Source organism: Daucus carota, chromosome 1 (assembly GCF_001625215.2).
Source record: "Daucus carota subsp. sativus chromosome 1, DH1 v3.0, whole genome shotgun sequence".
NCBI lineage: Eukaryota > Viridiplantae > Streptophyta > Magnoliopsida > Apiales > Apiaceae > Daucus > Daucus carota.
Window position 1 is genome coordinate 7,408,961 of NC_030381.2, and position 13,800 is coordinate 7,422,760.

The 13,800-nt window shown below is 30.9% G+C and overlaps 1 protein-coding gene across 1 annotated transcript; it reads right to left on the reverse strand.

Moving 5' to 3' along the window:
* Nucleotides 1-2,831: 2,831 nt before the first annotated feature.
* Nucleotides 2,832-4,780, reverse strand: LOC108193620 (peroxidase 55). Its single transcript, XM_017360356.2, has 3 exons — nt 4,510-4,780; nt 3,956-4,147; nt 2,832-3,595 (listed from the first exon to the last, which is right to left on the reverse strand). The coding sequence occupies exons 1-3, from the start codon at nt 4,729-4,731 to the stop codon at nt 3,023-3,025; spliced, it is 987 nt and encodes a 328-aa protein (XP_017215845.2). The 5' UTR covers nt 4,732-4,780; the 3' UTR covers nt 2,832-3,022.
* Between the last annotated feature and the right edge of the window lie 9,020 nt (nt 4,781-13,800).

Below are 13,800 nucleotides of genomic sequence, written 5' to 3' on the forward strand. Positions count from 1 at the left end.
TCGTTTGCGGGCGGATGCTTGAGTAGTAGGCTTGAGTATCCAAGTTGGTTTATTATTTATAACAATTTTGATTAATAATACAAGTTGGGACGTGGGTTTTCCGCATCAAATATATTGTTGTGTGCGTGTGCTTTGTATTAGAAGTTGAATCTCGTATTTTTGTCCCTAACAACTTTTTACAACAAGGTGCAGTTTAAATAAATGAACTTAAAACATAGGTCCTTGCAATACTTTAAAATTAGCCACTACATCAGTGAACATAGGATTCAGGGACCGTTTGGGTAAACTTAAATAAAATGTTTTTTTGTTTAATGTAATGAAGTGAACTTAAAGTGACAAGTAACTTAAATTTAAAAATGATTAAATTTGTTTGAAAAACAATACATAATTTAGCATTTTCAGCTTCTTATAAGTACCTTTGACTTTTATCAGAAAAAATCAGAAGTGGCCGTGCCCAAACAGGCACTCCGCCTCCCTTGACTTTTAGTCCCTCTGTCCACTAGTTGCATATACCAAAAGACACCGACGCAACAAGCACTTTAAAATACGTGTCGAGCAGTGAAAAAATCGGAAAAAATTGAATTGGACTGAGAGAGTAATAATTAGCATAATCTTTATGACCTCTACTTTTTTATAGAAATCCGATCCCGGTGTTATTATTTGGAAGCTGTGTACCAAGGGAGAACTAAGATTAAGCCATTGGGAAGTTGAGTGATCACTGTACTTGTGATTGATTAAACATCACGGATCTCTTTCAGGTTACATCGTCTGTTTCTGAATTCATAACGGAACTTCGGATCAAGCCTGTGCTCTTCACCGTCTTTGCAGATTCGCTGTGGACACCAGACATAAATGAGAGCCTAAATGAATATCAGTCCATAATAAATGATGAAATCATAATTCACAAGAAATTGTCGGAATATATGAAATAGGTAGTGTTGTGATCTGTCAGTGAAAACAAACTTAAAAATGCAAAAACCTCGTAATAGCCAGCCCATATGCAGTCAAAGTAATCAGCATACCTTCATCAAATGTTTTAATCTACCAACTTGAAAATGCTAAAAAACTGGATGTTAAATCAGGTGCTTTCGAGCAACACTCTCGATGCAAACTGATGCAAACTGATTAGTGACGGAATGAAGAGTGTCATACAAAAACAAATACTCCCTCCATTCCACTATATTAAACTTTTCTCATCAACTTTGAATTCCATTATAATAGTCGTTTTTGGATATCCGATTTTGCTCACCTCTATCATTAGATAGATAAACATCATTCCAACAGGCTGGACGTAAAGACCCAAGGCCGATTTTGAGCAAGTGTTGGAAGGGCGACTGCGCAGGGCCCCAAAAAATTTCGGGGCCTCAAATTTTTAGAATCCGAATTATTTTTTTTTGAAGCAAGAATCCGAATTTTTATTAATTAAAAAAAGAAAGTTAAAATCTAAAATATAAGTTCATTCTAACTCTTATTTTTTGTTATATTTCGATTCTCACTCACTCGAAATTTATCTAAAACCAGATATTACCTATTAGATTATAATTCATATTTTTAATAAAAATAAAAATTATTTTTCATGTTATTTTTAATTTTATATTTAAAAATTATATTGTTAAAACAATTGAACAATAATAATATATTTTTATATAAATATTCAGGGTCTTATTATTAATTTTTTTTATATAAGACCCCACAATTTGTTGCGACGCAGTGCACAGACCAACAAGGCATATGGAACAATTTCTATAAGAAAGAGATGATGGATTTAGGATCTAGCTTCCTCTGTTTAATTGCCGCCGAGAAGTAACGGTAGTACACTGCTGAAAAGTACTCAACTACCCTTCAGTTTGTAGTCTTATTACAACTTTAACTAACGGTGTTAACGCAAAACTACGGGAATATGCTTTTTGCTAGAATCTTCAAACTCCAGGTACACAATGTGCTAGATAGTATAATCCAGGTACACAAAGTGCAAGAAAGTGATAGTTCAGGTACACAACCTGCAATTCACTCAATGTTTTAATCTACCAACTTGAAAATGCTAAAAAAAACTGGATGTTAGTGCAGGTGCTTTCGAGCAACACTCTCGATGCAAACTGATTAGTGACAGAATGAAGAGTGTCATAAAACACAACTACTCCCTCCATTCCACTATATCAAACTTTTATGACCAACTTTGAATGCCATTATAATAGTCGTTTTTGAATTCTCAATGCCCTGGTTTTACTCACCTACTTATCCTTAATTACTTCGGTTGACATGTTATATATTTTTTTTCACGCTATTTTCTTTAATGTCACCTACATGAACTCTTTCATCTCCTTCTAATAAACTCAGAATATATATACAGTGGAATATACAATTTTTTTTTCACGTTCATATGTATACTTGTTAAGCATTACAAATTTAAAAATTGATTTGAATCATGACGCCAAAATAGATGTTGATTTGAATGAATTTCGTGAAGAACAAGGAGGAGATTCCACCCACCAGGTTGTTCTCATGATGTGGAAAATTTATTTCTCTCAGTTCGGATGTTGTTTTAAGCAGTAATTCTAAGGTTTAATAGGCAAAACGATCACTATACTCGTGACCAAACTTGCAAACAGATCACAGAACTAGATTTATCTTTTCCTTTCATTTCCCCCTTCTTTCCCTCAAATTTATTATTATTAAAATTAAAATAAAACTGAGAACAAAAAATAGGAATTGTTATTGGAGTTGACGCTAAAAGTAGATTCCAATCTATAGGATCCACTAGGACTCATTTTTTATATAATTAATAGGTAATGAGATAAGTAACCTATTAGACTTGCTCTTACATTTGAGGAAAGGTTCAATTCCATTGATTACTGTAAAATTTAGTTTCACAATTCTTAATGTTGGACATGGAAAATATAAAATTTATGACAAAATATACTGTTTTTCTACGACACTATATTCTTTCTTTTGAACAAAGTGTGAAGTATGCTTAGCCTTTTGCATCTAGCAAGAACACACTTTAGGACTTAGGAGTTGCACTTCATGAGTTGAAGGCTGTGCAATCTTTTCCCAACTCTCCTTGGCGACCAGTTTTTACACCAGACCTTCCAAGCTTCCTCATACCACTAACAAAAGCTACATTGAACTCATCAGGACTGTTAGCAAAGTCACGAACAGTAGGTTGGGATGCAGGGTCGCTGAAGAGCACCTGGTCCGAACTTAAAAGGCCCTTTCCTGCAACCAGATTCTTGAAATACATATTATCAAATGTTTGCGGGGTTTCAGGGTCCAGGATAATGACTGTGCTTTCGTCTGAATTCGAGCAAGCTGCAGTCAGCTGACGAGCATAGTCCGGATCCAAGGAAGGGTCAGTCTGAGCAGAGGATGAAAATGAGTGGAGGCGGTTTGAAAATTGATCACAGTGAGAAACACCAAGCGTGTGGCCTCCCGAGAGTGCAATCATGTCAAGTTGAGTAAGATTCAGCTGGCTGAAGAGGGAGTTTAGCTGTTTGAGGTTGAAGGATGGTTTTGGAATTTTTTCAGGAACTCTGGATGCCTTGGATATCAGTCCATCACGACGTCCCAGCTCTACGTTGAATGATGGTCCTCCTGCCTGAGAAATAAGGTTATTCATTACATCAAAGGTAAAAGGATTCGGGTGTTGGCTGAAGTGTTACTATTTAGAAGCAAAAAGTCTCTGTTATCATATTCTGAAAAATTGACCCCACCTGTACTTTTAAATGCAACTTCAAGTCGTGTTTTCTGCTGAAAACGCAACTTCAAGTCGTGTTTTAAGCTGAAAACTCAAAACGCAACTTCAAATCGTGTTTTGAAGTGACAGTTGGGGCCATTTTTCCGGAAAATGACATTGAGGCCCATTTGGCTTAAAATAGTGACTTTTAGGACCTTTTCTCATAGGATTCAAGGCTTGGTAGGTACTACAGTGTTTCTTTATATTGAATGTATACATTACCATTCTTACTACATCCCTTGCAGCAACAGCCAAGATGTCTGCACATGAGACTACCCCGGGGCATTTAGTCTCCACGGCTTCCTTTGCCTTGATCACCGTGTCAAATCCATCGCCAGGAAGTGAAAGATTTTCTTCAGCGTCCCTTTCTGCATCCCTGTCTGACGACGTGATCAGAATTGAGGCATCACAGCCCTGCAGCAGTGTCTTTAGATAAGTAACATGCCATTCTACCTCTGTATAATGATCCATAAGAATTATGAAGATTCTAATTTTAAACCGTTATTTGATTATCCGACTCTATGAATAACCCACCCCATAATTAAATTGAAGGTTTAAATAATGTACTTACTTCTAACGTGCCTACTACTGCAAATTCAGTGTGTTTATTGTACTAAGAATTGAACTTCTATCATGTTCTTGTTGCATGCATTATCCTGAACTTAAACTCATCGAAAAAAAGCCTATTCAGACTTCTGGAATTACTTGCACAACTTAGAACTATTCAGTGGTCTAATTTAGGATGTGTATAAGACACTGAAACTGTTTGTTGCAACCTCAAAAAAGCAGTCATGGAGAAACAGACGAAGAGTGGCTGGAATCGTGGTGAACGTCTGCCTTAATTTCTTCGAGACAGCTTGATTCACTATTGACTCAACATTTGGACAAGTTGAACTGTAGAAATTCTCCTTTAAATGTGCTTGGCACTGGCCTATTAGCATGATCCAAAACAAGAAACACAACCCTCTCCATGAACTCATTTTTCTCTGCTCATGCATATAAACAGAATTTTTTTCTTGAAAAATTCTGCGTAAATGCTTATTATAATCTCATGTATATAAATACGATGAAGTTCTCTGTGCAAGTCTGGTCTATCAATGACTTGTAATGATTAATCAACATATTAGGAAATTTTCTTTATGCCTTGCTAATTGTGTTTTATCCTTTACAGCTGTTTATGTAACGATATTCAGCCACGCAATTTAAATTTCCATGATCATCTTACTATATGAAGAATAATCAAATTTCACTGGGGAAGGCAGCGTCCAAAAAGGCCTTCTTTAGTCCATCCACGACTCCTTTCAGATCTTGATGGTTCAAGTTAATGTATTACAAATCAACACTCATTATTCATTCAATATTTAATATATATTTATATATTTAATGATTGCTAGTATTTATAATTATTGTATGGAAAAGAGTATGATAATATGTCACCCAAAGTGTTTTCTGAATGACAGTATGAGCTTATTCTACATGAGTGATGAGTCAGTATTATTTTATAGGCTGGCTGCGGCGGACAGTTGTTATGCTAAACAAAAAAACTATATCATGGGTGGAGATGAACTCAACGTTCTACCAGGTTAAACTGTAACATTATACAGATATTAGCCTACTTGGAAGATTTCCTGTCATGCTCTAAAACCATAGCTAGTACTTTTTTCAAACTTTGATCCCCCTGGGAAACTAGCTTTAGCCAACTCCCTCAGTCTTTTCATTTCGTTCTTCCGCTCAAAATGTAGTATACCTTTTAGGCGATTTTGATCACCATTAGTGTACAAAATTTCTGAATCTCCAGAATTTATCACTGGGATCAAGACTTAGACCAGGGGGGCCAGGACTGAGAACAGGTACCACCATGGTGCCTAATGGATTAACATTATGTGGTCTGGTATCTCTTAATTCGTGGTCTGCTTTTGATCCAGGTAAAAATCTTGACCAGCATTTCCTTGGGAGGAGAGGTAGGAGTAGACCTTTGATGGCAAGTTTCAGGCCTGCTCTAAATGAGTCCTGCTGAGGCTGTGAGAATTTCAAAAGAGATTTTATGATGGTACCACTGATTTATAATCTGAGAGACGAAGGCAATACAGAATAATAGTGCCAACATTATGTACCCTACAGTGTTCTTGTCTGCTGCATCTGTTCTGCTAGTAATGATAGCTAGTCTGAAAACTCCTGCCTCACATAGTAGGGATATGGTCTCTACCACATGCACCGCCCTTCTAATATGTGGTTTTAAAGTAAAAAGATACAGGACTTGCACCAGAGTAATTATAAGTGCATAAAGATTTTGGTTTGTCCCTCTTGACGAGTGAACTCCAGATAGTATCCCTAGAGCGACTCTCCTTGTGAGATCAAGAATTACATAGGAGGATCTCAAACATCCCAAGTGCCTCGTGGATACAGATGCAATAGTTTCTTCTATACCGTCATCTGAACTTAATGCTCTCATGCTTCCAATCCCATTCTGGCCACTTTCAGTCCATCTAGGCATTTGATTTGGATCATTCTGGTCGATGACAATATAGATAGGTGGTCCCTTTGTATTCTCGAAGATAATTCCAAATCTTTGGATGATAGATGACGGTAGCCTTTCTCCGTAAAACCATTTTCCAGTGCTGGCCTTCCCTGTGAAGAGTTGCCACAGGTTTGTCATCCGATTTCTATTTCTGTCAGTGTACCTGACTTCTTTATATTGGACGAAATTACCAGGAAAGATTACTATCACAATGAAGAAGCTCGTTAATAGGATGAGACCTCCAGGGATGACCAGCAGCATTGCTCCAGTGAGTATGCCTCCTGTTGTACCACCTATATGTCTTTGCATTTTTAGATGACAATAACAATCACGTCAGAGTACATATAGTAGAACTGCTTTCATACCTTTGATGACAAATGCCGAAGATTGAGAGACACAAGGAATCGAGAGAATTATAAAGATGAACTCGAACCTGAGAACTGAAAGTATTTCATTAACTGAAGTTTGAAACCTCCATCTTACGAGTAAGCTCATCTCTAAGTCTTGCCACCTATACAAAAAACCATTCAAGAATAGATATCACTGATATAACTTACTGAAAAAGGCCTAGTCGGTAACTTGTCCTGATATATTATGAAGTAACAGATTTTAGTCCTTCATTTTTATAAATTTTGGATTTAATCCCGACTCCAGAGCTATGAAATGGCTATGCATGCAGTAAACCTACCCTGTGTATCTCTCTCATGAAATTATTTAGTTTAATTAGTCCATAAAAACTCATGAAATTTATAAAAACATGAAATATTTAGTTTAATTAGTCGTGTAGTTACTTTTTTAGCTATGTGCAAACTCACATTTTTAAATATTTTGATACTCGTATTTCTTAGGGGTGAGTAATGTAGCATATCATGTTCAAATGTTAAAGATCAAATCATGTCTTCGATATTCTAGATTATGGAAAACATTTGAACTAATATCTGATTAAACGGGACTAGAACAAGAATGTTTTTCCAGAATATCCAAAGTTGGTCTTATATAAAACATTGAGTGAATTGCAGGTTGTGTACTTGAACTATCCCTTTCTTGCACTTTGTGTACCTGGATTATACTATCTAGCACATTGTGTACCTGGAGTTTGAAGATTCTAGCAAAAAGCATATTCCCGTAGTTTTGTGTTAACACCGTTAGTTAAAGTTGTAATAAGACTACAAACTAAAGGGTAGTTGAGTACTTTTCAGCAGTGTACTACCGTTACAGAGGAAGCTAGATCCTAAATCCATCATCTCTTTCTTATAGAAATTGTTCCATATGCCTTGTTGGTATGTGCACTGCGTCGCAACAAATTGTGGGGTCTTATATAAAAAAATTAATAATAAGACCCTGAATATTTATATAAAAATATATTATTATTGTTCAATTGTTTTAACAATATAATTTTTAAATATAAAATTAAAATAACATGAAAAATAATTTTTATTTTTATTAAAAATATGAATTATAATCTAATAGGTAATATCTGGTTTTAGATAAATTTCGAGTGAGTGAGAATCGAAATATAACAAAAAATAAGAGTTAGAATGAACTTATATTTTAGATTTTAACTTTCTTTTTTTAATTAATAAAAATTCGGATTCTTGCTTCAAAAAAAAAAATTCGGATTCTAAAAATTTATTTCTCAAACAATTTAATCACTAGTCTTAATTTAGTTTACAATTCTAGTTCACTTCATTACATTAAATAAAAAATAGTTTATTTAAGTTTATCCAAACGACCCTCAAATCCCATGTCCACAGACGATGTGGTAAAATTTAAAGTATTGCAAGGACCTATGCTTTTAGTTCATTTATTTAAACTGCACCTTGTTGTAAAAAGTTTGATGATTATGGGTCAGGGAGATTAACGTAACGCACGAGATATATGGTCTGTTGAGTTCAGACCAGGTGCTCTTTAGTGACCCTGCATCCCGGACCAGTGTTCGTGATTTTGCTAGCAGTCCAGGTGATTTCAACGCAGCTTTTACGACTGCTATGAAGAAACTTGGTAGATCTGGTGTAAAAACTGGTGACCGAGGGCAGGTCAGGAAAGATTGCACAGCCTTCAATTCATGAAGCCAACTTAATAATACCCTGCGCCCTGCAGGCTGCACCTTTAAAACAACACTGCAAAACTATGTGCTTGATGAACATATTCAATGCAATTCGAGTTTAAATTATTAAATGATCAATAAAGAAAATATCCACAATAGTGATGCTACAAGCTACTAGTGAAAATAACGAAACAATGACCCTTTTTAGATTCTATGCCCCATTCTCTAACCTTTGATTTTTAAAATTTTGATAAGATTCGATATATTAAACCTAATTAATATTAGATATGGTGATTTATTCTTAACAAGTAATACTATACTATAATATAATAAGGCAACATAGGTTTAATTTGTAGTCGTACAAAATTTTGGTTCGGTCACTTTTTTATAACTACAAGTGGGTGACATGTAGACTTCTCTTACTCTTACAATATTAAAGAGTTTTATACCGTTCAAATTACTAACACTTGTGATGTTATACAAGATAAAAAAAACTCCACCATTATTCTTTTAAATATAATGTATATATTATCAATCATCAATATATATATATAAAGGAGAATGCGGGCGTCTCTAGAATGCTTGATTCAGTCTTCTGATTTTTCTTAAATTTCGGATAGAAAATATAATTATAATTCAAAAATTCATGTTTAAGAATTCTAAAAGTAATATAATTTTTTTTTATTGGGTTGTAAAAGTAATACAATTCTTCTTCTTACTTAAAAATCATAAGAGTAATACAATTCTTATTGAGGAGTGACACTTAAACAAATTTTTATATTAATTGAGGGTAATTTTTATATTAAAAATATAAATTGTATTTTATCACATAAAATTTACCTTGGCATATTTTAAATAAAAAAGCATTCGAATATATAACTAAGAATAATGTTCTAACATATTCGATGTAATGTTCTAAAATATTCGATGTAGAAAAGGATATCAATATATAGAAAGGGTTTTTAGACTCGAACTAATATGTATATATATTGATATTTTGTTATATGTGCATGAGAAGAGAGTGGCTCAAACTAATTTTCTATATTATTATATTAAATTTTATCATAATTATAATATTTATTGATTAATATTGTCTTTGATGGGAGGGCGGGTCAAACAATTTACTTTATTAGTATTGTGTTTGACACGAGGGCCACTTAAACAAATTTTTATATTAATTATAATATTTTTTTATTAATGATATGTTTAACATGAACATGACTCAAAATAAATTTTATGCAATTATAATATTAATTCGTATCAAAATTTCTAAAAAGGATTCTTGATTAGTATCGTGTTTGAAGGGAGGGCGGCCCAAATTAATTTTTATCTAAATAATAATAAATTTTTTATTAGTATTATGCAGGGCGTCTCTAGAATTGTTCGATTCAGTCTTCTGATTTTTCTTAAATTTCGGATAAAAAAATATCATTATAATTCAAAAAATCATGTTTAAGAATTCTAAAAGTAATAGAATTCTTTTCTTATTGGGTTCTAGAAGTAATACAATTCTTTTTCTTATTTAGAAATCATAAGGATAATACAATTCTAAACAATATAAGCTACAATCTATGAAATTCTAAGTAGTTAAGAAATAGGAATCTTAAAATAAAAGAGAGATAATTCTAAAAAATTAAGAAATAGGAATCTTAAAGAAAAAATAATAGTTAAAATCTATGAAATTGGATATATTTATCAAATTATAATTATAATTTTATCATAATGCAAATGATTCTTCATTAGTATTGTGTTTGAGGGGAGGGCGGCCCAAATTAATTTTTATCTACACAATAATAAATTTTCTATTAGTATTATGTTTGACGGGAAAGCGGCTAAAATAATTTTTTATCTATGTTATAATATATTTTTTTTGTCAAAACAGGTAGACGGTTCAAAATAATTTTTATCCAATTATAATCTTTAATTTTATTATAATTAAAATAATTTCTATTAGTATTGTGTTTGACAGTAATGCGACTCAAACTAATATCCAAATTATAATGTTTTGTAATTAGTATTGTGTTTCACAAGAGAGCGGCTCAAACTAATTTTGATCTAAATTATAATATTTAATTTTATCATAAAAATAATAATTATGGATTAATATTGTCTTTGACGGGATGCGGTTCGAACTAATTTTATTATTAGTATTGTGTTTGACTGGATAACCACTTAAACAAATTTTTATACTAATTATAATATTTTTTATTAGTGATATGTTTAACGGGAAGATGACTCAAAATAATATTTATGCTATTATAATATTAATTCATATCAAAATTTATACAAAAATTATAATTAACGCCGCCGCGAAGCGCGGCTTTATTCACTAGTCAATATATATATATAAAGGAAGATGCGAGCGTCTCTAGAATTGTTCGATTCAGTCTTCTGATTTTTCTTAAATTTCGGATAGAAAATATAGTTATAATTCAAAAATCAGGTTTAAGAATTCTAAAAGTAATACAACTCTTTTCTTATCGAATTCTAAAGATGATACAATTCTTTTCTTATTTAGTATTTCTTATTGAATTCTAAAGATGAGACCATTCTTTTCTTATTTAGTAATCCTAATAGAAATAGGATTATATTTATCGGATAGAAAATATAGTTATAATTCAAAAAATCAGGTTTAAGAATTCTAAAAGTAATACAACTCTTTTCTTATCGAATTCTAAAGATGATACCATTCTTTTCTTATTTAGTATTTCTTATTGAATTCTAAAGATGAGACAATTCTTTTCTTATTTAGTAATTCTAATAGAAATAGGATTATATTTATTAAAACTAACAAAATCATAGATAAAATACAATTTATATTTAAGATTTGTAAGGTAATACGCACAATTTTTATTATAGATTTAGTCTTATAATTTTCTTAAATTTCGAATAGGAAAAAAAAATGATTGTAAAGATAATAATCATTAAAAAAACTGATAGCAACAAAAATTAGAACCATAAAAGAATAATAACTCTTAACTAATAAATAGGCATCAAAAAATAAAAAAAATTAACAAATAAAATAATATATAAAAAATAGGAATCATATATTAATTTTGTGATAATGTAAATGGGTCTTGATTAGTATTGTGTTTGACGGGCACGGGAGGCGGCCCAAACTAATTTTTATCTAAATAATAATAAATTTTCTATTAGTATTATGTTTGACGGGAAAGTCGCTAAAATAATTTTTATAAAAGAATAATAATTTTTAACTAATAAATTGGAATCAAAAAATAAAAATAATTAACAAATAAAATAATATATAAAAAATAGGTATCATATATTGATTTTATGATAATGTAAATGGTTCTTGATTAGTATATCGTTTGACGGGCACGGGAGGCGGCCCAAACTAATTTTGGTCCAAATAATAATAAATTTTCTATTAGTATTATGTTTGACGGTAAAGTCACTAAAATAATTTTTTATCTTATAATATATTTTTTTGTTACACAATTCAAAATAATCTCTAATTTTGTCATAATTAGAATACTTTTTATTAGTATTGTGTTTGACACTAAAACGACTCAAACTAATATCTAAATTATAATGTTTTGTTATAAGTATTGTGTTTGACAAGAGAGCGGCTCAAACTAATTTTGATCTAAATTATAATATTTAATTTATCATAAAAATAATAATTATGGATTAATATTGTCTTTGACAAGAGAGGGGTTCGAACTAATTATATTATTAGTATTGTGTTTGACAGGATGTTCACTTAAACAAATTTTTATATCAATTATAATATTTTTTATTTGTGATATGTTTAATGGGAAGATGAGTCAATATATTTTTTTATCCTATTATAACTCTGATTCATATCAAAATTTATCACGCCGCCGCGAATTCTTAAATTTCGGGTAGAAAATATAGTTATAATTCAAAAAATCAGGTTTAAGAATTCTTTTAGTAATACAACTCTTTTCTTATTGAATTCTAAAGTTGATATGATTATTTTCTTATTTAGTATTTCTTATTAAATTCTAAAGATGATACAATTCTTTTCTTATTTAGTAATCCTAAAAGAAATATGATTATATCTATTCAAACTAACAATAATTGATAAAATACAATTTATATTTAAGATTTGTAATTTAACATGTACAATTCTTATTTTTTTGATAAGATATACCATAGAAGATGTAGTTGAATTTTATATTATAAAATTTTATTTTCAATACGATATATAGAAGAACAATCTAATACTAGGTCCGTAATTACAACTATGTTTAAGAGTCTAAATAATAGATACAAATAATAAATTAGAGAACACGATATGTTCGAATCATAAAATTTGTTCGATTCAGTCTTCTAATTTTTCTTAAGTTTTGGAGAAAGAAATATAATTATAATTCAAAAAATCAGATTTAATACAATTCTAAAGATAATAGAATTCTTTTCTTATTGGATTCTAAAAGTAATACTCTAAAATTTAGAAAAAAAATATCCTTAAAATAATACAATTCTTTTTCTCATTGAAGAATCATAAAGGTATTACAATCCCCTGTCTTAGAATTTTGATACCGTCGAGCCTGCATATATCGGAAATTTTGCGTCATCACGAATGAATTTTGATTAATCAAGAGAACACATTGGCCAATTATGATCAGACATTCTCGGTCCCTCCCAACAAGTTATTTACGTTTATAATTTGCACGTATGTCGAGACTCCTACAAAGTACAGTCCTGCAATGTTTAAAAAAAATGAAAAAAATTATTAAACTATATTTTATAATAGCTTTAAAATATGTGTGTCAAAGGAATTTAGTGAAAAAAATTTCTAAAGATATTATTAAATTATATTTTATAATAGCATTAAAATGCGTGTCGAACGATTGAATTTTATTTTAATAAACACATCACAGTGGCCAATTATAATCGGACATTCTTCATTCGTCCCAACAAACAAGTTATTTACGTTTCCTACTTGCACACGTGTTGAGACTCCTACAAAAGTAGAAATCTATAGTATTTTTGTAATTATTTTTTAAAATCTATGAAATTGGATATATTTATCCAATTATAATTATAATTTTATCATAATGTAAATGATTCTTGAGAGGATACGCGGGAGGTTATGTGGAGTCTCCCGGAAACTTTCCGTTTATTTTTTCTAATTTATGGAGAGAAAATAGGTAAGTAGCTAAAAAATGATAATCGTAAAAGAGATATAATTCTAAGTAGTTAATAAATAGGAATTTTAACAAAAATATAATAGCTAAAATCTATGAAATTCTAAGTAGTTACGGAATAGAAATCTTAAAAGCAAAAAGAAATAATTCTAAACAATTAAGAAATAGGAATTTTAAAGAAAAATATAATAACTAAAATATATGAAATTGGATATATTTTTCCAATTATAATTATAATTCTACCATAATGTAAATGATTCTTGATTAGTATTGTGTTTGAGGGGAGGGCGGCCCAAATTAATTTCTATCTAAATAATAATAAATTTTCTATTAGTATCATGTTTGACGGGAAAGCGGCTAAAAT